Here is a 26,161-nt window from a genome sequence, read left to right on the forward strand (position 1 = left end):
AGAAAATTGGGCATTTCAATATGAAGGGAAATGAATGTTTGCAATGAATTACCTTAATTAAATGGGGAGGGTTAATTGGTGGAGGCATATGTGTGAAGGATTCCTTTCATGCATGTGTGACACAAGTGGTAATTTGGCATTTGACTGCTCCATTAGAACATAAGGAGGTAGCTGCTGGTTAGACCAGTGTTTCCCAACCTTTTTTGGGCAAAGGCACACTTGTTTGATGAAAAAAATCTCGAGGCACACCACCATTACAGCCCCGTGACGTCAGCGTGCAGCGTCACGCCGGGAGGGACGCACGAAAGTGTAAGTTTCGATTTTTTTCCCTTCCCCTTGCCAGGGAACCTCCAAGCTTTGGGGGTGCGGGGGGAGGAGACAGCAAAGCGAGGCAGGAAGGAGAGCACGGCTTGGCTGGGTGAGCTTTGGCAGGGGCAGGGAATGAGAGCCGCGAGGCGGGCGCTCCGGATGGAGGCGCTGCCCGCCGGGCTCGCAGGCAGCCAGGCAGGCAGACGGCGAGAGCCCCGCGCTGGGCGGCCTCTTCTCGCCGCCCCGCCTCTCGCCGCCCGACTCGCCCGCCTCCCTCCAGGCAACATCTCGCGGCACACCAGGCAACACCTCGCGGCACACTAGTGTGCCGCGGAACAGTGGTTGGGAAACACTGGGTTAGACCAAAGTGCCAGAACATAGGACACTCCCTTAAACTTGGTGGTCCTAGCTGAACACAGTCTGCAGTACAGCTCTCATCTTCCTTGGCCAATGGCCATGTCTGCTAGGTCTGATGGGAGTTAACAGTTCACCAACAATGGGAGGGCCAAACGTTGCCCACACCTCTCACAGAAGTTCCTCTTAGCTATCATCATGGCGCCCACTGGCATGGGAGGAGCCTCCATTGCAGAGCTAGTATAGGGAAGGTGGGAGGAGTTGTGGGTGGGGTCAAGAGACACCGTATTAGGAGCAACTTGATGGGGCAGACTCTTACTCTTTGGAGACACCAGTCACCGTTATTGCCTCTGAATATGAAGGTTCCAGAGAGATAATATCGCTAAGCATAATTAATAGTTCTGTTCTCTATCAGTTCACCTAATCTGAACTGATTTTCTGTGATTTTTCGCTCCTAATCCACACAATATGGAAGTGAGCAGTTCATTTTGAAAATATAAATTAAACAGCACAATGAATTAAGTACCTTTGCTCCTGGCATGGCAGGGATCCCTTCACGGCCATCAACTCCCGGTAAGCCCTTGAGAAAGAAGTAACATCTTCTGTAACACGTTGCCATTATGTAAATCACACTTGTTTCATAATACATGATAGCAATGTAAATGACAAGTGCTATGATTAATAATAATCACACTATACGTACACTTTCTCCTTTAGGCCCAGGAAGACCACTAATTCCTCTAACACCTTCAGGACCCTAAGAAAAAGGAAGAAAATTAAAGCATATTGAACATTATAGTCATATTAAGGGACGCACACTTGAACGAAGCAAGGTGAATGCCTCCTCTCGAATAACTTAAGTCAAGTGTATTAGCATTAAACTACCTTATTCCCATTTTAGTTCAATGTTCGTGCACACAATGGGGCAATTCACATGTAATGCTACGTGGTCAAGGGCGCCCCTTCCTCTCTCCACTTGGAAGAGGAATACATTTGAGCTTGGAGATAGCTCAGTCAGTAGAGCACAAGAGTCTTTATCCCAGAGTCATGGGTTCAAGCCCAACATTGGGCAAATGATTCCAGCATTGCAGGGAATTGGAACAGATGACCCTTCTGGTTCCTTCCAACTCTACGATTTTATTGCTCCCTTTCCATGATTCCAAGCTTGTTGCTACATATAAAACAGAAACTGTGGCTGCAAATAAATTCTACTTTATTAAAGCAAACTCATTTCCTAACCCATGGCTTGAAGTTGAGTTGTTTTGCAACCGAGTTCATTTTACACCACAATTTCTGCTTCACATCTAACAAGCCAGAAATCATAGAAAGTGAAATTGAATCACAGTTTATACCTCTTTCCAGTGGCACGGGAGGAGGCGAGGAGAATGGGAAGTGTTTGAGCCCAAGGCCCAAGGTCAGGCTCGCCTTGTATGGAAACAAGGCCCTTAGTTATCTAGTCATCACCCGCTTGGACTACTGCAATGCGCTCTACGTGGGGCTACCTTTGAAGGTGACCCGGAAACTGCAATTAATCCAGAATGCGGCAGCTAGACTGGTGACTGGGAGTGGCTGCCAAGACCATATAACACAGGTCCTGAAAAATCTACATTGGCTCACGGTACGTTTCCGAGAACAATTCAAAGTGTTGGTGCTGACCTTTACAGCCCTAAACCGCCTCAGCCCAGTATATCTGAAGGAGCATCTCCACCTTCATCCTTCAGCCTAGACACTGAGGTCCAGCTCTGAGGGCCTTCTGGCGGTTCCCTCACTGTGAGAAGTGAGGTTACAGGGAACCAGGCAGAGGGCCTGGTAGTTTTGTGGTATCAATGTACATTATTTTGTGGTACATTACTACTTAGTCATCCACTGGAACTCAATAAGAACTCACTCTTTCGCCTTTGGGGCCTGCCTCTCCCAATGAACCTCTTTGTCCTTGATCACCCTGCAAAGAAATGTTAAGCACATTAACTGGCAATTACTTGTCATAATTAAATAAAAGTTATGTGAACGATGATGGCTAAAGGCAAGGTAAATTCCCATGTTTCTAAAGAGTTACTGTAACTGCATATTATGATGTAAGCCTCAAGATAACAGGTCAAGAAGGGCCATTTCTTAGACAAGGGTGAATTGATTGTGTGTCATTGTCCCTCATTCTTGGGCGACGGGGAAATATCAAAGCCAAGCCAATCTTCAGCTTACTGTAAATCCCAAAAGCTTATAAATGCATACGGGGGAAGCACATCTATATACATAAAAGACTTCCTCAGGGAAACTTGCCAGCCACTAAACCTTTTGTTCTTTGGGAGCCAAACAAATATGTTTTCCTTTTTATTTGAGTAGCTATTTCAGCATGTTTGATAACTGTTTCTGGTTTTATGGCAACTCTACTAGATTTTATTAGTTTTTATGGCTGTAGTTTCTGTGCTTATATATTTGTTTTGTACTATTTTACTGTTACTTTTTAAATTACTGATTGCATGCCGCCCTGGGAGTTTTACATTGAAAGACAGCCTAGAAATCATTCAGACAGACAGAAAGTAGGGCTTTGGAATTCTGGTCTTCTTTAGCTATGTGTCAATTGCTCCAAGAGTTTTACTGCACCCTCAGTAAGGACTTCCCAGGTGAAATGGGGCTCATAATATAAAACACAACAAACAATAAGCCAGTCATGAAATGGTTACGTTTACATGTGAAGACATAAAAGACAATGTTATCTTATTTTATACAAAATATCCATCATCATTTTATACTTATGCATCACAAACATTGGGAGTATCTTAAATGAGGTGTTTATGTTCACTTAGTATGTTTCATACTACTGAAAACTCATTCTTGCTATCTTCTTGGAGAAAAGAGAAAACTGAATTTGATGTTTCCACATGGACTGTATGAAAATCCCATGTGGGAATAACTAACTTTATAAAAGATGGCCCCAATTTAGGATCACAAGGGGCTCTGGCTGACCTCACTTCTCCCATCTCAGCACTTGTGCACTGCTCTGTTTCTGTGTGAGACACTATTCTGAGAGTACCTCTGGACTGGAAGGAGGTGAGCCAAGTGTAATGACACGCAGAGGTACAGCAGGTGATCCTCCTCTGGGAATGGGAAATTCTGTTTTATCTCTGCATCAACCCAGGAATGTAGGCAGCTTCCTTATACAGTGGTACCTCTGCTTTCAAAAGCAATCCGTTCCGGAAGACAGTTTTGAGCTCTGGAACGTTCAAAAACCGAAAACCCCAAAGCCAACAGCTAGGCCTCAGGATCTTGCACTAAGCAGAAGCCGTGTGGCATGTTCAACTTCCATTAAAAAACTGAAGCATTTACTTCCGGGTTTACGGTGTTTGAAAACTGAAATGTCTGTCAAAGGAGACATTCAAAAATGAGGTACCACTGTACTGAGTCAGACAATTGGTCCATCCAGCTCACCTCTGCGACAGTAACGAGGAGCAACTCTCCACTGTTTCAGGCAGCAGTCGACCCAAGCCCTACCTGGAAATGCCAGGGTTTGAACCTAGAACTCCCTGCATACAAAGCATGTGATCTACCAATGTGCCACAATCCCTCCCCTCAGGAATAACTGAATGATCCAATTAGCTATACTGAACAGTCAGCACAACAACAGCTCATTCCCAGCAGAGGCTGGTAGCAAAGAGGAAAAGAAAAAAGCAATGAATCATGCAGCGAGTAATACTTTGGTATCCTGTCAATCTTTACATTATTTAATATATTTATTATTACAGGCCAGCCAATTCCCCCCCCCCCCACACACACACCAAACTCATGTGCCTGGGAACAAGAGATTGAGATTTACTGTATGGAGGCTTTTTAAAAGAATGAAAACTGAGATAGGCACTCCTGAAATGTGAATGCCAGGGTAGCCACCCTGATGTGCTTAATTGTGAATCCTCCTTAGAGGTCTTGCTGATAAGAGAAAGAAACTTACCGGGGGCCCAGGAAGACCCCGGGGACCAGGATCACCATCAAGACCCCGAGCACCCTATAGTAAAAACAAACAAACAAAGGATTATTAAGATATAAAAGCTTTTAAAATATTCTGCACACACATGTATTTTCTATTGAGGCTAATAGGGCAGACAGCAGCTTCACACTTGCCATTATTTCATTCCAACCCTCAATCCTTTACACCTGAGATCAAGAGCTGGAATGACCACCAAGGATTTGTTATGCAGTTGTTACTGTGGAACTATACTCTACTAGTCTTTATAAAGATGTTCCACAACATTTGGGTCTTTCTTCATGCTGTGATCCATTGCATGAAAGCTTGTTATGATGCCAGCGATCCACCTCCATCAGATCTAGCAACACTGGCATAAAAGGACTTGCATATGATCTAGATGACACATGTGATTTCAAAATTCAGAGATTACCAATGCAACCTGAGAGTTAACCACGGAACAGTGGTAATCACGCTGCAACAATAAAGTCAGCATCAAAATCACACTGAACCTTTGTGCCTCTGTTGGATCATGCTGGGCAGCAATTGATCTGTTCCTCTGAATATATTCCACTGCAGGTCATTCGGTCTTCAACTATTTCTCAATGCCCTGCACGTAACATATGAGTGTGCTATTCTACAGAATTATAGTGAATTGAACCAAAATATATTGTCCTTTATGGAACTGCTGCAAGAATGCTTTACAGATGAGACAATTGCAAGGAAAAAGAAACAGCAATAGTAGAAGAGAATATGTAATGTAATCAAGAAGCGGTACCTCGGAAAAAGCCTTTATATACACATTTAATCTGATGTAGCAACATGAGTAAATGGGAAGGGTAATAGTAAATAGCAATTCTGGTGAGTCAATAAAATAAGTACGCTGGCTATAATAATAGTGTTTCATTCTTGGTCAATAAAAGATTAAAAGTATTCAAGGTGAGCCTTGATGAACACCTTTGAAAATCAGAAAGGTAAATTTGGTTTTCTGAAAATGAGATCCACGTGTGCCACAGAGTTGACAGGCTAAAGAGGAGCACCACATATGGACAATAAGCTATTCTGCTTTCCATTTCTAAAGATGGATTCTTGGTCTATCTAGTTTACTGGGGGTTGACAGGAGTCTTCTCCCACAGTACCAGGGAGTAGCAGACAGTGTTGTGGGGTAGCACCCCTGTGCTTTAAAATGATAAAGTTATCATTTAAAATGATAAAGGCAGCGTTGCTATTACTTACCTTGTCACCTTTGGGTCCCATTATGCCAGTTATACCTCTTAAACCTTGAGGTCCCTGAAATGCAAAATTTATTGTAAGTATGCAGTTTTGTGCAGCGGAGTTATCCTATATATGCAAATTTTCATACCGTATTTCCTTAGATAATATACTTTTTTAAAAAAGACCTTTTCAGATCTTCCTTTGATTATAAGAAGTGCTTCTTATTTTAGGCACATAGATTTTAAAGTTAGTTTACTTTTAATAAAATCAAGAATTAAAAAGCTCTAGCTACTGAACATTACCTAACAAAAACAGACGGGAAAGATCTAAACATATGATCGAGAATTTTAAAAACGACAACATAGCTGTGATTTGCGTCATCTAAATGTGTCAGTTCACACCTGGTTTGAACAGCTGGAAATGAATCTTTTGCAGGTGGATTAAAGGAATAAATAGTACAATTTCTCCCACCTGTACATAGCCATTAGAGATAACAGAATGCGAATAAAAAGCTAATTAAAAGGAAATACTTTACTGGTGGGCCTTGAGTGCCAACATCACCTACTCCTCCTTGTTCACCTTCCTCACCCTAAATAAGTACAAATAAGAACAAATTAGTTTATAGAACATTCTAACACCTAATCATGTCTACTCAGATGTAAGTCGAACTGAATTCAGTTGGGCTTACTCCCATGTAAATGAGGTCAGGATTGTGGCCTCAGCCTGTAAGAGAGAGTGTGCACTATTTATTAGTGTTATTGATCAATGTGTACTTGCAACTCATATGGCCTATGTGCAGTACACAAAACATTATATTTTACACAAAAGGGGAGTCCATGCAGAAACTGCCTTATTTGGAGAAGACATCAAAGCTGTTTGGGATTAAAACAGAAAAAAGCGCTGTGGCAATAGTGGGGAAATAAATCTAAGAGGAAAGCTACTGTTCTTTTCGTTTGTTAAAAGCATAACAAAATTAAACATGATTCCTCTTTCAACCATTGGCTTTCCAAATCATTTTAACCTAGTATTCTATTTCATTTACCTTATGGCCTTGTTTTCCTGGTTCACCAGCCTCTCCTTTTACTCCTTTGTGACCCTAAAGCATAAGAGCAAAGCCCTGTTTAATTAGTAGGTTTAAACAATCACCATCTTTTAAAATTTTGATATGTACCAGGCTCCCACAAGACCCCTCCTCCTGACTTTGGGTGATTTCCTCTTCCCACTACAGCCCCATGTATAGCAAAGCCTATGGTGGTCAGCAGGTCCCCCCCCCCAATCTTCAGAAGGTCTTTTCAGGGGGTACATGGGAGGTTCAGAACGGGAGGAGGGGGAAAGAAAGATGGCTTCTGTGTGCTGCCTTCCATTCCTGCAACTCAATGTATTCAATATGCATCCATAATTACAACATATTAAATTACAACATATTCTCTTACCTTCATGCCCATTAGCCCAGCATATCCTGATCGGCCAGGTGGACAAGAATTGGGACACTGGGAGTGGGGGAGAGAAAACCCAAAAGCTGAGTTAAGGATGAAAAACTATTACAGAAAAGCATTTTTTTCATCCAAAAAGGTAAAATAAATATCTTACCAGTGGATCTCCATCACGAAGTCCAACTGTTCCCTGAGATTTAATAGAACAGTTTTTGGGTTTTTTTGTTCTTAAAGGCATAGCATAACAGGAAAATGAACAAAAGGCAGATTCAACACAGTCCCCAATTTTCTGATTTCAGCAATCCACATTGTTCCTGTGCCCCCAAAAGCCATCTGTATTTTCTGCTGAAGACGTGAAGAAGAGCAATAGATGGGTGGGTGGGTGGGTGGGTGGGTGGGTGGATAGGTAGACAGACATTTCTACACATTCATACGATTTCTCTTTATAAAAGCAATGGGTTCTATGCCAAAATGCACCACAATTAAGCAAGGCAGGTCCTCACTGGGTGTTTAATTTGTGCATTTGTTAAGGGACATTCTGCAACCTCTTTCTCAAAGGAGAATATGCACTTGGAATGCAACCTTGTAAAAGAGCTCAACCTATCTATTTACTTTGCCTTGCCATGTAGATGGGTAACCAAACATAAAGGCGAACTGGATTTCATATGGACTGTTACCTGACTGAGATTGCAAGCAGACCTGTCAATCTACCCTGTTACCTGTACAAAGAGCATAGTACAGGCAACGTCAGATTTACGCACGTCCAACTGATGGGCAACCATGTATCACAGTGACCTGGAATTGGCTGGAAAAGGGAGAGAGCGGGGCGGAATGAGCTTATGCATGCTCTGCTGATGTGCTGGGTGGGGGTGGGGAGGTCAGGAACATAACCCCCGCACAAATAGGCCGCTATCTGTATATCCTCCAACACTGCTAGAGAACAAATCACAACTTAGAAGGGGGCCAGGTGGATGTTGAGTCCTCCCTGAAATCTTGTGAAATGGCTCGTCAAACTCTAGAGTGTATTCTCTGGTGAAGCAGGGCATCTTCTGTACCAGAAACAGTGCATGATCCCAGACCTCGCCTCCCGCTTCCACCAGCATAAATGGAAACACATATGAAAAGAAGTCTCTTGTACTCCTTTAGTCAGAAGGCTTTGAAATTCAGTACCGTACCAGGTCAACTGTGAGCACTGGAAGGAATGTCACAACAAAGTAATGCTACTTCTAACCCACAGAAACATGCCTCCACACTTCGAAAGAGTTGGGGAAACAGACATTTTAATAAATGTATAATAAAATGAGTATCTCGAACTTACCATGGGGCCGGGGGGGCCTGGCACTCCAGGAGGGCCTCTCTTTCCAGGATCACCCTAAATAGTTTGAAGGTGGCACAAGTGTATATCAGTGAGCTGCATAACTGATATTTGTTCTGGCCTTATTTGTAAATAAGGCTGTAGCAATCGCAGAGGAGACCATTTACAATGTGGTTAAGTTCAGAGTTCTAGAAAACTCTAAGTGCACAGAATATAAAAGTAGTTTTACATGACAGGAGGAACAGAGGCTACAGTAATCTATATCCCTTGTTTCTTTCATAAAAGAAGTACATCGAAAAGATATGGGATGGTAATTTCTATTACTGAAGTGCTCAGAGATGATAGCAGCTATTAAATAACTAAAGATGCCTCATGCTCCATTCACCATCACTAAAGCCCCTATTACATACAAAACCACTCAGAATCTTGAAAAGTAACCACCATGCAGTTAAACCTCTGCATGGAAATCCATTTGCATGCCCAGTCGCATACACCATTTGGGAAGTTTTTCACCATGCTATCCAGCCCTTATTTCAAGGTAAACGTGGTTAGCCTTCATGTGCCAGACATTGTTGGGAAACATCGTTCCTAAACATGCATAATTAGTATGGGGAATTTAATTAGTTAACATGAAAATTTAGATCAGTGATTTTTAAAAAATATGCAGTGATATATATACTCACAGGTGGCCCAACTCTGCCCACTTCACCAGGAAGTCCTGCAATACCAGGAGGACCCTACATTTGAAAAGACATTGATTTGATTAAAATCTTTATAAACAGCCACCCTTATCTAAGGAATAAATGGCTTTCTAAACAGACCGTAAGAGGTTGTTTTTTAAAAAATATTAGCAATAGACTATTGCATTGAAGATAAAGTGTATTATTTTATTATGCTACTGATAGTTGGTGAATATCTACTTACTAGAGATCCAGGAATACCTTTACCCTGAAGGGGAAAAAATATAGCACATTTTAGTTTTTTAGTATATTCAGACTTCATAGCACTCCAACAATAAAATGAGAGAACAAATAACAAGATGGATTCCACCCCCTCCAAACTGTGGAATAATGAAAGCATTATTTTTAGCTCTCTGGGTATTTGGGATGGATAGCAATTTCATGAAGTTTTAAGCTTACTACTTTTGAGGTAGATGCTCCCTGTAATAGGTCAATCATTATTTAGAGAACCTTTTTTTATTAAAAGAACAATTCCAGCCATTTTCTTTATAGATTAATCTAGGCTTAAAGGTACAACTTAACATTTCTAAAGCTCAATGCTGCTGCCATAACGATGCTAGGAAACAGAAGTGCACACGTTTTCCAAAGGGGCAAGTAATGTTCTGTTCAAGTTTGCGGAGATGCACGGTTTCAAGAAGCTGGGTGAGGGAACCTATAGGGCCGTTCTGTTGGCAGCAGGGAGGTGGCCCTGGGAAAGGAGCTCTGTGGTTGGCCTCGCCTCAGAGCACAAAGAAGGGTGGTAGCGGGGCAACAGCCATGACGGCCAATGGTAGGGAGGTGGCAGCGCTGGAAGCAAGACATTCAGCCTGGAGCTATGAAGAGAAGCACTAGGTGAGGCAACTGCAATTGCCACTGCCTTCATTATCTTCTGGTGACTCGGGGTCCTGCCCTGATGCTAGGAAGGATAATAATAATAATAATTTATACCCCGCCCATCTGGCTGAGTTTCCCCAGCCACTCTGGGCGGCTCCCAATCAAGTGTTAAAAACAATACAGCGTTAAATATTAAAAACTTCCCTGAACAGAGCTGCCTTCAGATGTCTTTTAAAGATAGGATAGCTGCTTATTTCCTTCACATCTGAAGGGAGGGTGTTCCACAGGGTGGGCGCCACTACCGAGAAGGCCCTCTGTCTGGTTCCCTGTAACCTCACTTCTCGCAATGAGGGAACCGCCAGAAGGCCCTCGGCGCTGGATCTCAGTGTCCGGGCTGAACGATGGGCATGGAGACGCTCCTTCAGGTATACAGGACCGAGGCCGTTTAGGGCTTTAAAGGTCAGCACCAACACTTTGAATTGTGCTCAGAAACGTACTGGGAGCCAATGCAGATCTCTCAGAACCGGTGTTATGTGGTCCCGGTGGCCACTCCCAGTCACATAGTATTGAATTGCATAGGCACTGGAGATAATTAAGTTGATGTCTGTGGTAGTCATTAGGCCTATCTGAGTGCCAGGCTGTACATCAGAACATTTTAAACGAGAAATCTCTCCTTTGGGTGACTGACGGTGAGGCCTAGCTGGTGGCAGTGCAGGATATGCTAACATCACCCCCAAAGATCCCTAGGCTTGGATCTTTCCTAAAATGTCTCAGTGTTATATTGCATCTCCACTGATTTCTCTTTTTGTTATTTTGATTCCCCAAGTAATGAAATGCAGGGTGACTTTCTTCTACTCAGTTTGCTTAAATTAGCAGCTATCACAAGCTATTCCGTGCAATCATTCGCCACATGCTCTGCTAAATCGTTCCACTAGGAAACCGGCATCTGTAGGAACCTTCTCATCAGCCACCTTTAATTTTGCCTTCTATCAAACAACAGTAATTTGCTTTCATTATGAACAAACAGTATTGCACTCATGTTACTGCTGTCGGTAACATTTCTCTCACAGCAGTAGCATGCTTTCCTATTTATCCACATCTCCATGTATCATTTATTTTGTTTAAAACAAACAAACAAACAAACAAACAAACAAACAAACAAAGGCTTGTAAGGAATGCAGCAACGCCACCCTGAACACTTTTGAGCAAGTGTTATTAGTGAATGTTCTCCTAACACTCATTAAGGTTATTTCGGTCCCTTTGCCTTCTTTAAATACATACAATTCCCTTGTTTCATTCTATTGTTTTAATATTCGTTGGAAGCCACAGTGATTTTTTAGGCATATATATTTTAATTAGGGAGTAATCTGTATGTAAATGATATTAAATAGAATAGGAAAAAACCAGTGGTGGAGGAAGGGGCGGGGCGCACTGCAGGGCCTCCAGAGTCTGCCTGCCTCCTCCCACTCAGCCACCCTACAGCTGGCGGGGAGGCAGTGGGCAGACCGTGGGGCCAGCGCGGAGCCTGTGCATGCCCAAACCAGACGTGGTGGCTTGGGCATGCTACAGGCCCCACAGTAAGTGCCGCCTGGCATTTTGTCGTCCCCCCCAGTGGTGACACTGGGGGTGGCCCACAGCCACTGGACCCCCCTTCCTCCACCCCTGGAAAGAAACAGAAGTCATAAGAAGTTACAGGGCTCTGGCTTCAATTTTTGCAGTTTCTGAAGGTCAAAATAAACATGGTGTTTCAGTGTGTTATTGTTAATGCAGTGTGTGCACCTATTGTTATGCAAATAGTTGCTGCATGGGACCCCAAGCAGGATCAGTACTGTGGCACATAGGGAAGCTGACTTTAACCTTTCCTTTGCCGCAATTCCAAAGAAAGACGAACATATTTGAAATGGGAGGAACACTCCCATTGGTTTGCACAACATAGGAAGGCCTTGTTATTGGTGGCTCCTCAGTTCTGCAGTTTAAGAAGTGTCTGTTTACACAGGAGTTCACATCCTATAAATGTTTTGATTCAACTTTTATTAGTTTTCATATATTGTAAACTAGTGTTTGATGTATACTTAATTTGTTTCTGTATATTTTGCCACCCATTCCCAGCCCTCCTGAATATGCTGGTCGATGACTTGAAAATGGGTGGGGCAGGGGAATATAAAGGGTGAGTTGTTGTTTTTTAACTCTGCACCAAGGCCATTTTTGTTCAGCGCCTTTCTCCTTGTGCACAGAAACACTTTCCACTCACACAAAGAACTCTTTGGATTCCTGTCTCTCTAATATGTGTGTGTACAGTTCAAATATAAAGGCAAGGTAAAGCCCAGCATGAACACCCATGCGGCGCAGTTAATTAGGATTAGGAGATGGAAGACCCTAGTTCAACTCCTCACTCAGCCATTAGTTCACTGGGTGATATTTGGCTTGCCACATTCTCTCAGACTTCCCTACCTCACAGGGTTGTGGTGAATAGAGAATTGAAGGAAGGAGTTTAACACTGAGCTCCTTGGTGAAAACTATGACAGAAATATAACATCCTGCCCAGAGTGGCTGGGGCAACCATGTCAGAGGGCATGGTACAAATAAAATAATAAAAATAAAAAACATCATCATGATAAGGCCAATCTGTAAATAGGACCTGACAATAGCTTAATAGCTCTGTTTTTATGCACAGAATGGCTGCCAGTTTTCCTTTCCAAGCAGAGCTTTTCATGCTGATAATACTTCTTTTTCTGGGGGAGTCCATACCAACTCCCAATGATCAGGGTCTTTTTTAATAGCCTGAGGGGCAGAAGCAGGAAGGGGCTTTTAAAAAGCCCCATCCCAGAACTCTGGACAAGGTCCTTCGGATCCTCATCAGAAAATCCCCTGATCTTGTCAGCACAAGCAATTTTGACCATGAAATACTACAGAGGTTGTTTTTAAAGGCCAGTTTCTGAAGGTTGGCATATAAAGGCTAAGGAGGCGAAGAAATTAAATCTGCTCTCTACTGATTTCAAGATAGAAGTTCTACTTTCTATGCTCTTGTGTTATTTTAGTCTGACTGGAAATTCCCTCGGGGATTATGAAAGTAGAGGGTTGGTTCTCCCCTCCCCCACTCTGCTTTCCTCTTGCCATTGTTTTACTGTTCTAAAGCTGAAAAGAAATTCATAGTATTGATTTTTTAAAATAGATACTATATAAAAATCTATTACGTACAGGCAGTCCACGGCCTCCAGGCAACCCGGGTTCACCCTGCAAAAAATAAAATGTATATTATCTGGGAGGGTCTAAAACCAGTTATATACTGAGCAGAATAATAGGTTTTCATGTTGGAGGTGGGGGGACATAGTGGGGAACTTTCCATAATATTCCATAATATTAAAATCACTAATCAACAGCTAATAAGTATCTTCAGATATTTGCGACTGTGTTGTTGTTGTTTATATACCGCCCTATACCAGGAGGTCTCAGGGCAGTTCACAGAACAAAATCAAAATACAAAAGTCCTGTTAAAAAGTCCTGAGGCCAAAAAACTGAAAGAAAACTTAATAATGGATTTTAAACTTACCTTTTGTCCTTTTGGACCAGCACGGCCTAGGGATCCATCAGGGCCTGTCAATCCCTTGTGGAACAAAGCATATACTTTTATTACAGTAACAATTACCTTTTAGTTCACAAGAAGGAACTGTTTATAAAATGTGCCAAGTTCCAAACAAGATAAACAGCTCAGTATAACATGTGTGTGTGTGTACATGTATTCATGTGTCTGCACGTGAGTGTTGCAGTTGGATCCGAAAGTTGCCTTCCTCTAGCAGTGGTAGGATTCATTTCCCATCAGAGGAAGGAAGCTTTTTGGAAACAACCCCAAGAGAAAGCAGTGTGAAAACAGTCCCAGAAAAAGTTCTAAAATATGATGCTATCCAGATTCAAACTGGCCTGAGCCTGAGGCTGCAATTGTAAACACACTGACCTAGGAAGGAAGCCCCATTGAAGACGGTGGGACTTACTTCTTAGTAAATAGGCATAGGATTGTGCTGTGGAACTTGGCAGTTTGCCCAAGGTCTGTATTTTATGTTGTGTGTCTTTTCACCACAGACTAGGCCACAACCCAACAACTAAAATATGCTGAAACCCACTGAAACAAATGGACTTAAGCACACCCAACTTGTGTTGGACTGCAGCCTCCTCAGTCATTATTTAGAATTAACAACAATTAACGAAAAGGCTTTAAAAGGTTCTGGATATCTTGCCAAACACTTATACTACAGCAGTCCTATATATTTTTGATTACTCTGGAGAAAGAGGTTTGAAGATGGTGGCCCAAAAGAAATAACCTCTGCTGAACAACCTTGTATGCACTTGAGGGCATTTTTGCATGCTTACAAAGCGCTGTATGCAGAACATCATAGAAATGCAGAGTTGGAAGGGACCACAAGAGTTATCTAGTCCAAACTCCTGCAAATGCAGGATCTTTTGTCCAAAGTGGGGCTCAAGACCACAACCCTGAGATTAAGAGTCTCATTCATAGAATCATAGAATCATAGAGTTGGAAGAGACCACAAGGGCCATCGAGTCCAACCCCCTGCCAAGCAGATTCATGCTCTTCCGACTTAGCTATCCTCCCATGTAACTTGGAGTCTTTATACGGGCATAGTTCCAGAGCCGTCTTTCCCATAGGGCTTAGTGGTGCATCGTGCTAGGGCGCCGGCCCCTCAGGGGCACCCCAGCAAGTGGGGGAGCTGCGTGGCTTTGCCAGTGGCCTCCCCTTTTCCTGCACGCCCGCCAGCTGTGCCCCACCAACCATAAGGCTGGCGGGCGTGCAGCTTCCCTCCCAAGCCTCTGGGGGATCACTCTCCCGCAGCAACATGAAGAGTTGCGCCCCCCAATGGCTGGCAGTGTGCAGCTACGGCCACCCCAACACTATCTGTGGTAATTTGGGGGATGCTGGGCAGATATTTGCGCCCCGGCGCAGTATCTGCTAAAGACAGCCCTGCATAGTTCACAAGCATGTCCTACAAATTGCCATTAAAATAAAAAAATCATGTGTAGAATATGACCTGTGCCACATAGGTTTCTACAGAGTAGAGGGAGGGAGGGCACCACATATGAGAAGCTCAAAGCTCACTCTCATGAGCTCACAATAAGCAGGTGTACAATTAATTAATCAGCACCTGTATCTCTGCCATTGTTTTGGAAGAAATTATTCATCTGCTAATGTTCCTTCCAAAAAAATCAGAAACCCCATTTGAAATGCGGGAATGTAAAGTTGGGAACAGACCTCAGGAATATTATCTTGCTTTCTCAGACAAAATATTATGAGGTATAGGAACATACAAAACCTGGCTTTGGGGCCTTTTTAGGTGCAATTTATCTCCTAATTTATCCCCAGTCCCAGAACCTCTGAGAAATCTGTCCTAACAAGTTGCAAAACTGTCAGTGGGCAGGGGAAAGATGGATCAGAGCCAGGTGCTGATTCAACCCAAGCAACCTCTGGATCCCTGCCTTGCATTCCCTTTCCTACTGCTATGCTCTGCCCTAAACAAGGAGGGCAGCTGCAGCACGTAGTACCTTTCCTGTTTGAATTCAAAGGAATTCTGGGAGGAATGAATCCTCTCTCAGAAGCTTAGTGCATCAGCTGCTTTGCTCATTCCCCTGCCACTCCCCTAGAAACGCCCAGCCCCTGTCTGCCTCTGCTCCAGAAGGGACCGTCTCTCAACTTGGAAATATCCTGCTCAGGCTAAATGCCCTGGCTTGCTATTACAACCAGAGGCCTTTCAGATTGGTAGCAACATTTCACAGAGAGAGGTTCTGCCTAGCCCCAAAGAAGAAGAAAATCTACTCACATCAGCCCCAGGTATTCCTGGCAATCCAGGGACGCCTGGTCTACCTGGTTCTCCATCTGGGCCCTGCAGGAATGCATTGGAGATGGGGGGAAATTAAGGCATTAGAAGAGAGGAGATACCTATGCATCCTTTGATAAAAGCATGGCGAGAGCTATCAGCCACTTACCGCAGGGCCCACGGGCCCATTAGGACCTCTGTCCCCCTAGAGGAATAGAAGAGGGAAACGGCAAAGTAAGGATACTTTTTAAACCTGTCACATTTCCATATACAAAAGCTTTATTCAGATATTCTTAGAAGAAATCCCTGATTGCTAGGACTGCAGAATCGCTGTTATAAATACTAATCGAACACAGCCCATAATGCAATTTACCGTATTTTTCGCCCTATAGGACACACTTTTCCCCCTCCAAAAATGAAGGGGAAATGTGTGTGCGTCCTATGGGGCGAATGCAGGCTTTCGCTGAAGCCTGGAGAGCGAGAGGGGTCAGCGCGCACCGACCCCTCTCGCTCTCCAGGCTTCGCGGACCTCTACGCAAGCAGCGGGAGCGCTCCGGCTGCTTGCGGAGCGTTGCCGGCATGCCGAAGCCTGCGCACGCTGAGATCAGCGCGTCCAGGCTTCGTGGACCTCTCCGCAAGCAGCGGAAGCCAGCGCTGGGCTCCCACGGCTTGCAGAGAGCTGCATGTTTGGGGGCTGGGGTCGGGGGAAGCTCGGGCCTCCCCTGCCCCAGCCCCGCGCCTGGGGGGGAAATAATTTTTTCCCCTTTATTTCCCCCCAAAAAAACTAGGTGCACCTTATGGGACGGTGCGTCCTATAGGGCGAAAAATACAGTAAAAGAAACACATTATATATGCCAATTTACTTCAAGCCACTAGCACGCCCCTCGTGAAATGAGTCTTGGAATGCACATTTAGGATTCTTGGCACAAAATCCCAGGAACTAATTCCTTCCACCGGCTAGCAGTGGGTTACGGAGAGTTAACGAACTCAAGTGTCACATGCTCAATACTGTATACTCAGAGGGACAGCTACAGGGAGGAATTCCTCAAGCGGGGATGACAGTCCAGCTTTATGCACAAAATAAACTTACGTCGATGCCGTCGATGCCAGGAACACCTGGGGGGCCTGGCGGGCCAGGTGGGCCTTGTGGACCTGGGGGGCCTCTCTGGCAAGAAATAAAAGAGTACTTAAGACAGTGGAGCAGGGAGGCATAGAAATCATATCAGAAATAGGGGGAAGGATTGGAAGTTGAGAGCCAGCAGTTAAGGGCCACCACAGATTCACAGAATCGTAGAGTTAGAAGGGACCCCGAGGGTCATCTAGTCCAACCCCCTGCAATGCAGGCGTCTCAGGATCCGTGACCAGAGTTCAGCTTCCCTGTCCCAGTGCCCAGATAACTTTAACTGTGCCACTGACTTGTGTTCCGTTTTTCATTAGGACTCTTTAAATCCCAACACTTTGACCACACTCTATATTAATCTACAATTCAAGACGGAGGCAGTCACATGCTTTAAATCTGGGACTCAGAGATTAAAATGTATCATTCTGCCCATCACTGTGTTTAGTGGTTTTGTGTGGTTTTTTTCCAGAGATCCCTAGGAGGTGTGTGTGCAAATAGCATACTTTGCTTTTCATTTCCCCCATACATTCTGAAGAGAAAAGTCAACTTCCCAAACATGACTACACCAGTGATAAAATGTAATAAAACAGTGCTCTTTGGATCAGATGTCAACCAATTTCCGTCATTTGTAAATAATAATAATAATAAACTTTGAGAGGAAATAAACTGACCTCTGCAAGTAACCCCCAGGATTCACTTTGCTTTATCTTACCAAGAGAGATCACCATTATTCCTACAGATCCATATTCATATTCTAAAAGGCATGTATGATGAAGGTTTCAAAAACCTCCCATCATGGTCCTGTGTATAATATGTTTTCTTCTGTAAGAGTTTTCTTCTAAAAATAGGACCTACCTCCCCCCACTTTTTTTAAAAAAAACACCATTCCTAAATCCCTTTCAAATATGCTGCTTTCTATGTGAAACTTCAGTGTGCGTCTCATATTCCCCCAAAATAGTTTTGGGGAGGGCCCTCAGGTTCGACAACATACTCCACGGTTTCCTTTTTATGACTAAATTCCAACTGCCAGGCAACGTTAACTTCACAATAGGTGCTTTGTGAAGCAAACCTTTAAGCAGGCCCCTTTCGCTCCCCTCACACCTCTTGCAGAGAAGGTGAACTACTGACACTAAAAGCAGGGGCACCGATTTGCTAGGCAGTTTCAGACTGTGAGAATGCCAGTTCTAGACATAATTCTTGTGTTTCCTGACTTCTCAGACGGCATTTTAAAAAAGACTGCTTTCCTCAGATAAGCTAAAAAGTAGCTTATCCTTACTATGCTAAACCAGTGAGTTTCTTGGGCACCAATGACCCTTTTCATTTTCTCTGTAAAGGTATTCATAAATAATAGATAAAACATGGCTAAGATCTGTAAAACCATAATCATTAAAATGATGTACCATTTATGTAGAATCATCCAAAATAACTACCACCTCTGTTTGGTTCCATACTCACAATGGCTGACACAGATTGGAATCCCCACTATATATATATATATAACACGGATAAAAGATCCTACATTTGCTACTCTTTTAATGATGCCGATTCTTGTTTTTGAAAAGATTGCTTAAAGAAGGCGCAACGTATCCATATTAATTCCTCATGGGCATCCATATTCACCTATTGAGTTGGAACCAGACCAAGTTCAATGAACTTAGGTCACAACGAAATCTACGGGATTAAATGGTGACTAACTTGTTCCACTGATTTCCATGGAACCTCATTTCACATACCTTAGTCCTGACCTGACCCACTGCACTGAACTGAATTAAAAGTATTCAATTGAGCTAAAAATTATATTCAAGAGGCAGGGGTGCCAGATTTCAACATGGGATGAGGGGTGGACTGTTCAATCACTGCACAGGCCAAAGGAAGAGGCACTACTTAAGCCAGAACTTACAGAAATTGTGTTCTGCTTAAATGGTACCTCTGCAAAGCAGTCTGATCTAGGGTAAAGATCTAGCCTTGTAGAACCAAACCTTCATCTATTCAAGCATCATGTTTCTTAAAAGTAGCCAGCCAAATAAATGATGCAGGGAAGTTCATCAGCAGGGCACAACAATTTCTGCATATTTCCCAACATAATAGCATAATTACAAAAATGCATATTAGCAGTTCCTTTGATTACCAAACAAAGAGGGGAAGGGGGGTGAAGCAGAGTGCTGATAGATCAGAACAGGGAGCATATAGAAGTACTTTATCCTCTGCACTGGGCAAGCATCCTGCCTTTAAAACTTACCTTGACGGCTGTCTGGCTTATCTGAAAAGAACAAGAAAAAGTCAGGCAAAACTTACTTGGGAAAGGCAAAGGCAAATGACTTGCAGGAAAAACCCAAGGAGGCAGGAAAACCTCTTGCCTGGAACACTGAGAGCCATGGACTCGTCTTTGATTGCCTCAGATGGATTTTAGGATGTTAAAAAATCACCCCCAGAAGGACCCCTCCAGAACACCTAGAAAGGCACAGTCTGCAATAGGCACAGTTATTCTGCTAATGAATGGCTGTGGAGGAGGGTAACAGAGATTGGAGGAAACCTGATGGCTAGAAAGGAGGGATTGAATGACACTGGCTTTTTAACCCTTTGCCCTGCAGCCAGCAGCCTGCATCTTCCAGCAACTTTTGGCTTGATCTATGCTTTGAGCAGAATGATCAGGCACAGATTATTGCCATTATTTTCCCCAGCCCGTTATAATATATCACTAGAAAGGAAATGCATTACGGCACTTTGAATCCTCCAATGTTGTAAAACTAAGGCTGTGTACAAACTCCCATGTACTCTGCAGTCAGTGCACACCCACTTGTTTGGGAAGCAGTGTACACGTGAAGTACACAGTCTATAATCTAGCCTGTCGTTTTTTTGTGAAACACTGTGTTCTTATGCATTTCCCCCCCAAACCAGCTCTGATCCAAATTGAGAAAAAGAAAAAGAACGACCTAGCTGCATTTTAAGTTGCTGGTGTGTACACAGCCCAAGCACAGACCTCACACTACAATCTTACCGAACTCCGAGCTGTAAGTTCACCGCAAGTTTCTCTCTGGGGTCGTTGAGGGTCACAATGAATCATCATCCACTGGATCTCAAACTAGGACAGAAACAGGGAAGGTGGTTTAACTTTTCATAGTGGTTTAGCAACAGCACCATTCTAACTCACTAACCTTTAACATCCTTTTAAGTGTTGGATGATTATTTCATTGATTTCCAAGCCTTCCCTTTCCTGAAGGCTGGATACAGATAGCAGCATTTCCTCATCCCTTTGATCCTCACAAACTTGTGAGGTAGGTAGTAATTGCCTCCATTCTGTGGGTGGAAATGGAGGCTGGCAGAGCGATTACTCAAAGACCGCTTGATGGATAAGCAAACTGTCCCCAGATATTAGAACGCAAAAAGTCTCTGCATCACACCAGTTTTAGAGCAGTGGATTACCATGCTAAAAAAAGAATGACGCCAAAATGTGACCAGAATGCATTCCTTCCAAATGGCCACAGGAATGTGCAAAACTTCTGAATAGCCCCTAGAATGCATTAAACCAAGGATTTATTTATACAGTTGTCTTTAGGGACCCAATCAAAATGGCCAAACAAAAAAGTACTGCATATAGAAGATACTTGTCCTGGATGTATTAGCATATGAATAAACAGATGGGCAAAGGGGTACTAGCAAAGTATATCTATATCCTGTGAAGACATTCCAAGAGAACCCTGCTGTGTGTGGACTGCATTCATATAACTAATTCTGATGAATTAAATCCTTAAATTGCTTTCTCATACCTGTGTTTCTTAGTATGTTTAATGGAGGGGAAAATTACAGATATAGTCTTTTCTATAAGGAATGCATCATTTAACTAATTTGTGTCCGTTAGTATGTTTAATGAAGGGATAAAACAGAAATGTATAGTCCTTTATGAAAGGAAATTTGTAACTTTACCATTCTACGTCTGTTCAAGAGGTAAAAGGCTTTTGTGTGTGTCAGGTGACTGGAACAACATGTCTATTCTGAATAGACCCCTCCAAAATGTTTTACCTTACTTTTCTTGGACAGAAGGGATTTGAACTCAGATCTTTATAAGGAAACCCTCACTGGTTCTTAGTCAAATTCCAGTTGTGCTGCTCAGATTAAGAAAAGGGTAATATTTGGTTTTGCTTTTAAATTAACATTTGTTGGTTCTTTTTCTTCCAAAAGTTTGAATTTAAGGGGGGGGATCCTAGTGAGGTAAAAGAACAGACTGCAAAGGAATACAGAATCATGTAGACTTGACTCCTGTGTACACTACAATGCTCTTAAAACATTTTTTTTGCAATGTTCCTATGAAATGGCCAAGATATCAAACACTTCTCTCTGTGAGGTTTACAAATGGTACATTTGAATGTTTGCATATTAGTGGGGGGAAATATTTACAGACTGAAAGCCAGAGTCAACTGCTGAACCAAAGCACAGAGGGGTCATTTCCACCTATTAACACGTTCACCTATTAATGTAATTTTCTGCATGGTACATCAGTTGTATGGTGTTATCTACTCAGAAGAATATTCTAATGCAAACTCATAGTATTCCTTTTCAAGGAAAGGGCCATTTCTGTTGCTAAATCACCCTTCCCTCTGATTTTACAAGATCTTTTGAAAATATTGTATTAGATCAGGTCACAACACTAGGAAAGGCTGACAATCACAGATCTGTTTTTCTTGAATGCTTTGGGGACAAAGTATAAGCCTGCAGCACCCATGATTTCCTTGTTTTGACCCGTGTTTTTCCAATACGGATCATTTTGTTGATATTATCTATGTTCCTAAAATCTTTCTGTGCACAACCTTCCATAACTTCTTGACTTCCTCTTCTATACATCATGTCATCTCATTTCCTATATTCAAACCTGCCTGTTGCTGAGCTAATGCCCTTACCCATTTGAGTCTAAGAACCATAGTATTTTGCCATATTCTCTAACTAATACAAACTTATTTCTACATTATTCATACAATCAATGAGACTTTTAAGTCTGAACTCCTCTAAGATAATATGCAAAATCACTTTTATTCCCAAATATGCTTTTGCATTTCTCTGGGGCATTTCACAAATTATCTCCTGCCTCTTATAATCATTATAAGTGATTATGGTTTCATTTTCTCTCCCTATTCTGGAGTTTCTAGGTTTCCAGCATTTAGAGTACATTTGCTTTCCTAGTGTTATCATCTCTCTTACATCCTTACTGCACATTTCACATGCATAACTGATTGCAAATTACTTGGACCTGCCATTGAAGTGAACAGAAACTTCCAAGTGTGTTTCAGATCAGGGTTTTAGTTTACATCTAGCTGTTACTTTTATATCATTAAATCTACCAAGAAACTCTCTTTGTTCTCAGAAATCACCAGATAGGCAAACAATCAAGGGAATGTGTGCCCTGACTTTCCATGCTGGTATTATAAGATTATAACGATGTGATACAAGCAATTTAGCATGGATTTATTAATGATCCCTAGGATCTGCTTAATTCCATTATTTTTATAATCATCTTTAAACCAAGATACCTTTAACTATTATTTTTAATTACTCTTGACACCTATGCTTTTGATGAGCTGGTTTGCATAATATGGTGGGCCAGTGTATAAATAATACAACCCATCTCTTAACTATGGTGGAAGGTTCAAGTACAGGGTGCGAAACCATGTGCTCCTTCTCCCCAGCCCCTCCCCTCTCAGACATGAATTTTCTGTTTGCTTCAGCAATGTCAACAACACTAACCAGGGTTTACACCCTTAACCAAAGTCTGCAAACCAACTTCAAAACATTTCAAACCTAGTTAGAAATAGCAAGTCCTGATTAGCATTAATCGTAGCTAAGTGTCAATGTAAGTCTTAACAGAAGTTAATAGAAATGTGGGAATTAATGCAGGAAGCCCAGGTACTGGGTGAAGGATATATGCAGTTCATCAGCTAAGTAATGTGTATTTTAAAAATGCACATGCTATGGTAATGTGTGTATATAAATGCAGATATATTACTGTAATACATTACAGAAAAGACCAATGTACAGAAATACTGATTTGCACCTTTCCCCCCTGCCCCATCCTTAATGCTTAGAACCTGAAAATTAAACTTTTTCAACCATCATTTGAATTCCCTATGCAGGTAACCAACTTGTAGGCATCACTGGTTATATTGCCATCTAGTGGGTGATTAGGCTGAATCCAAGGGTGTCCACAGTTCTTACGCTACTGTCAATGAGCAAAAGATGTAGCCACCTGATAGTTTCCTTTATGTAAATAAGACTTGTGGTCAGTGTAATGGAGGTCAGTGTTTTCAAGTGAGCAGTCGGTGCATTTCATGAAACAGGATGTGATGTCTGTAGCTCTCAACCTATTTATCCTGGAGTGAATATCCCTTTGTTACAAACCTCAAAGAATGAATAAGGACAGCTCTACAGAGACGAATGCTTCCAAAAAGGCAGAGGGGATATAACAAAAGGCTGTCAGCCAGCAGTGAGCAAAGCCTTTGGAAGCATGTGGGAAGAATAATTGCTGCAGCCAACAAATCATTTAAGCCAAAGTCCTTGGCTACGTGCCAGTTTAGGCCCATTATGGTCAATTCATGTAGGAGTCTAATCAAAATGCAATAACACAAGAGCAATTTCCTTCATCTGCAGACAGGTAATAAGAATATTAATGGAGCAAATAAGTTTAGACAGGATGGGCAGCCCAATTCTAAGTGGGTGCTGTAAGCTACAGCAGCAGAACTGTGCCCTACTACATCTAAAATGGAATTCAATTGAGACAGAACCATGTGGCTCTGTTTTGCCTTGTAATTTTTCAACAGCTAAAAGAGGCCTTCAGCAGCAGATACTGTACTCCTCAGCATTCTGACATGACACTCTGAAAGCTCTTTGGATCCCTTCGTGCTCTGCCCCCCCCCCCAGCAGTTTAACTGAGTCATGGGCAAACCCACAAAACAGGCAGTTCAACACATACAGTGGTACCTCGGGTTACAAACACCTTGGGTTACAAACACTTCAGGTTACAGAGTCTGTTAACCCAGAAGTAGTACCTCGGGTTAAGAACTTTACCTCAGGATGAGAACAGAAATCGTGTGACAGCGGCACGACGGCAGCAGGAGGCCCCATTAGCTAAAGTGGTACCTCAGGTTAAGAACAGTTTCAGGTTAAGAATGGACCCCCGGAACTAATTAAGTTCGTAACCAGAGGTACCACTGTATAGCTAAAAATTACCTGTTTGCTTCTGCTTTGTGAACAGCTCTGCCTCAGCTACAGTATCAAACAGAGATTAGCCCTGTTGCATCTAAAGTGGAATTCAATTGAGACCAGTGAAGTAAAATGCCTGACTGCTGTTTCATTAACTTGACGTTAGTGAAATAAAGGACCATTGCTTTGCCTATTCAGTGGTCAACTTAACCACAGTCATCTGCATTAAACTTGATATTGATATTTGTTTGTTTTTAAACAATTTATTCAAATGTGGGCCAACTTCCACTTCCTTTCAGACATGAACACAGTGGGCCATTTTAAGATTTTGCTCCTTCAAGGGAACAGATAATTACTACCACTCGTAGTGCCACCGCAAGTTATTTGTTGACTACCCACGGAAGTGATCAGACCAAAGGTAGGAAGTTGAGCAGTCTTTCCTCTGTTTGCTCTTCTTGCTTCCCATTAAAAACAGCAACAACAGTGCGATAGAGGGGAAAGAACAATTGTTCATGCACAGTTGATCCCTGATGAATTCACCTAGCTCCTAGTAAGGCATTATTGTACATAGGATGTGACCCAAATGCAATTACAGTGGTACCTCTGGTTACGTACTTAATTCGTTCCAGAGGTCCGTTCTTAACCTAAAACTGTTCTTAACCTGAAGCACCACTTTAGCTAATGGGGCCCCCTGCTGCTGCTGCTGTGCCGCGATTTCCGTTCTCATCCTGAAGCAAAGTTCTTAACCCAAGGTACTATTTCTGCGTTAGCGGAGTCTGTAACCTGAAGTGTATGTAGCCTGAAGTGTATGTAACCCGAGGTACCACTGTACTAGAAACAAGATAGAAAATATCATTAATCCTAATTAATGACACTACAAATTTAGTAAAATGGGGTGAATTAGTAAATAAAAAAGGCCTTACATGTGTGCATTCTTTTAATGCCTCTATTTGCTTTCTATGGAACAAAACACATTTTTGGGGGAAATAAAAGTGCAGCATGACTCATTATCCAAAAGAGGAATTTCCACATCTTCATGGTACAAATTATTTTCTATCTGTCATAGACGGTAGGTACTTCACACTTACTTACATACTTCACACCAATCGCAATTCCTCTCTAAAAATAAATATGCTCATTATACAGTGTCACAGCCGAGGTTCCTGAATACCAACTTTCTTGGCGGAGGAACAGAGAAGAAAGGACTTCAAAAATTATTATGATCAGAATAATTTAGTAACAGTTTTCTCATGCAAAGCAATTATTGCTTCTGCATTGTGATGTCATAAGCAAGGAGGTCTGACTACGTCTGAAGATTCCGAACCTCTGGCCCTACTGCAGTTACAGGATTTCAAAACCTAGTAGTGATTTTATTCCATGAAATGTTATCTTGTGAGATTGTGTGTGTGTGGTCATGTTCTGTGGTTCTGTGGTGACCATTGCAGAAAGAAGGCCAAGATAATGTCATTTCTATCCTGAGGTTTTGAAATTAACAGGATTATAGCTCAAATATAATAAATATTACTTTCAATGGATACCCCCACATAAATCAATTGAACTTTTAATGTCACCGAGAACACAATTCTTATAAGCTGCTTAATCATAATAAAGTTTAAAGATGGTCACGTTCACTGCAAATGTGTAAAGGTTTGGTGGCTTTTAATTATGTTTTGTAATGAGTTGAGGTAAGTCTTGTACTTAATTCTTTGGCAGAACATTAAATCCACAATCCATTATAATCTGGTTTATTAAATTATCTATTGTTTTCAGAATTGCCCCCCCTCCTTCCCCAGTATCTACAGGGTTCTTAAAGGATCAGTACAAGCAACTTTCCAGATATATGACTATAATAAGGTTTTCTAATTTAAAGCTTGTTAAAAGATAATCAATGCTTCCC

At 42.3% G+C, this 26,161-nt stretch overlaps 1 protein-coding gene and 1 long non-coding RNA gene across 7 annotated transcripts in view; one reads left to right on the forward strand and one right to left on the reverse strand.

Moving 5' to 3' along the window:
• Positions 1 to 26,161, reverse strand: part of COL9A1 (collagen type IX alpha 1 chain) — a 62,891-nt gene that overhangs the window by 27,768 nt on the left and 8,962 nt on the right. The window contains exons 1-20 of one of the 5 annotated variants that reach the window (XM_081186926.1): positions 25,353 to 25,491; positions 20,075 to 20,158; positions 19,316 to 19,336; positions 17,047 to 17,121; positions 16,126 to 16,161; positions 15,960 to 16,022; positions 13,685 to 13,738; positions 13,333 to 13,368; positions 9,506 to 9,529; positions 9,265 to 9,318; positions 8,585 to 8,638; positions 7,424 to 7,456; positions 7,267 to 7,323; positions 6,876 to 6,929; positions 6,369 to 6,422; positions 5,855 to 5,908; positions 4,607 to 4,660; positions 2,552 to 2,605; positions 1,367 to 1,420; positions 1,190 to 1,243 (exon numbers count right to left, since the gene is read on the reverse strand). In XM_081186926.1, coding sequence (XP_081043052.1) covers positions 1,190 to 1,243; positions 1,367 to 1,420; positions 2,552 to 2,605; positions 4,607 to 4,660; positions 5,855 to 5,908; positions 6,369 to 6,422; positions 6,876 to 6,929; positions 7,267 to 7,323; positions 7,424 to 7,456; positions 8,585 to 8,638; positions 9,265 to 9,318; positions 9,506 to 9,529; positions 13,333 to 13,368; positions 13,685 to 13,738; positions 15,960 to 16,022; positions 16,126 to 16,161; positions 17,047 to 17,121; positions 19,316 to 19,336; positions 20,075 to 20,143 — 954 coding nt within the window. In that variant the 5' untranslated portion in view covers positions 20,144 to 20,158; positions 25,353 to 25,491. Of the gene's footprint in view, positions 1 to 1,189; positions 1,244 to 1,366; positions 1,421 to 2,551; positions 2,606 to 4,606; positions 4,661 to 5,854; positions 5,909 to 6,368; positions 6,423 to 6,875; positions 6,930 to 7,266; positions 7,324 to 7,423; positions 7,457 to 8,584; positions 8,639 to 9,264; positions 9,319 to 9,505; positions 9,530 to 13,332; positions 13,369 to 13,684; positions 13,739 to 15,959; positions 16,023 to 16,125; positions 16,162 to 17,046; positions 17,122 to 19,315; positions 19,337 to 19,371; positions 19,611 to 20,074; positions 20,159 to 25,187; positions 25,281 to 25,352; positions 25,492 to 26,161 lie in introns of those variants that run through there. The other 4 variants (XM_081186927.1, XM_081186925.1, XM_081186924.1 and 1 more) reach the window with 4 other exon arrangements.
• On the forward strand, positions 11,178 to 25,516 carry LOC308583161. 2 transcript variants are annotated; one of them, XR_014006097.1, is made up of 3 exons: positions 11,178 to 11,711; positions 24,564 to 24,682; positions 25,411 to 25,516. It is a non-coding gene; the product is annotated as an uncharacterized lncRNA (long non-coding RNA). The 2 variants fall into 2 exon arrangements; XR_014006098.1 differs by lacking the exon at positions 11,178 to 11,711 and adding an exon at positions 18,334 to 18,364.

Source organism: Podarcis bocagei, assembly GCF_964188305.1.
Source record: "Podarcis bocagei genome assembly, chromosome: 3".
In the NCBI taxonomy this organism is placed as follows: Eukaryota; Metazoa; Chordata; class Lepidosauria; order Squamata; family Lacertidae; genus Podarcis; species Podarcis bocagei.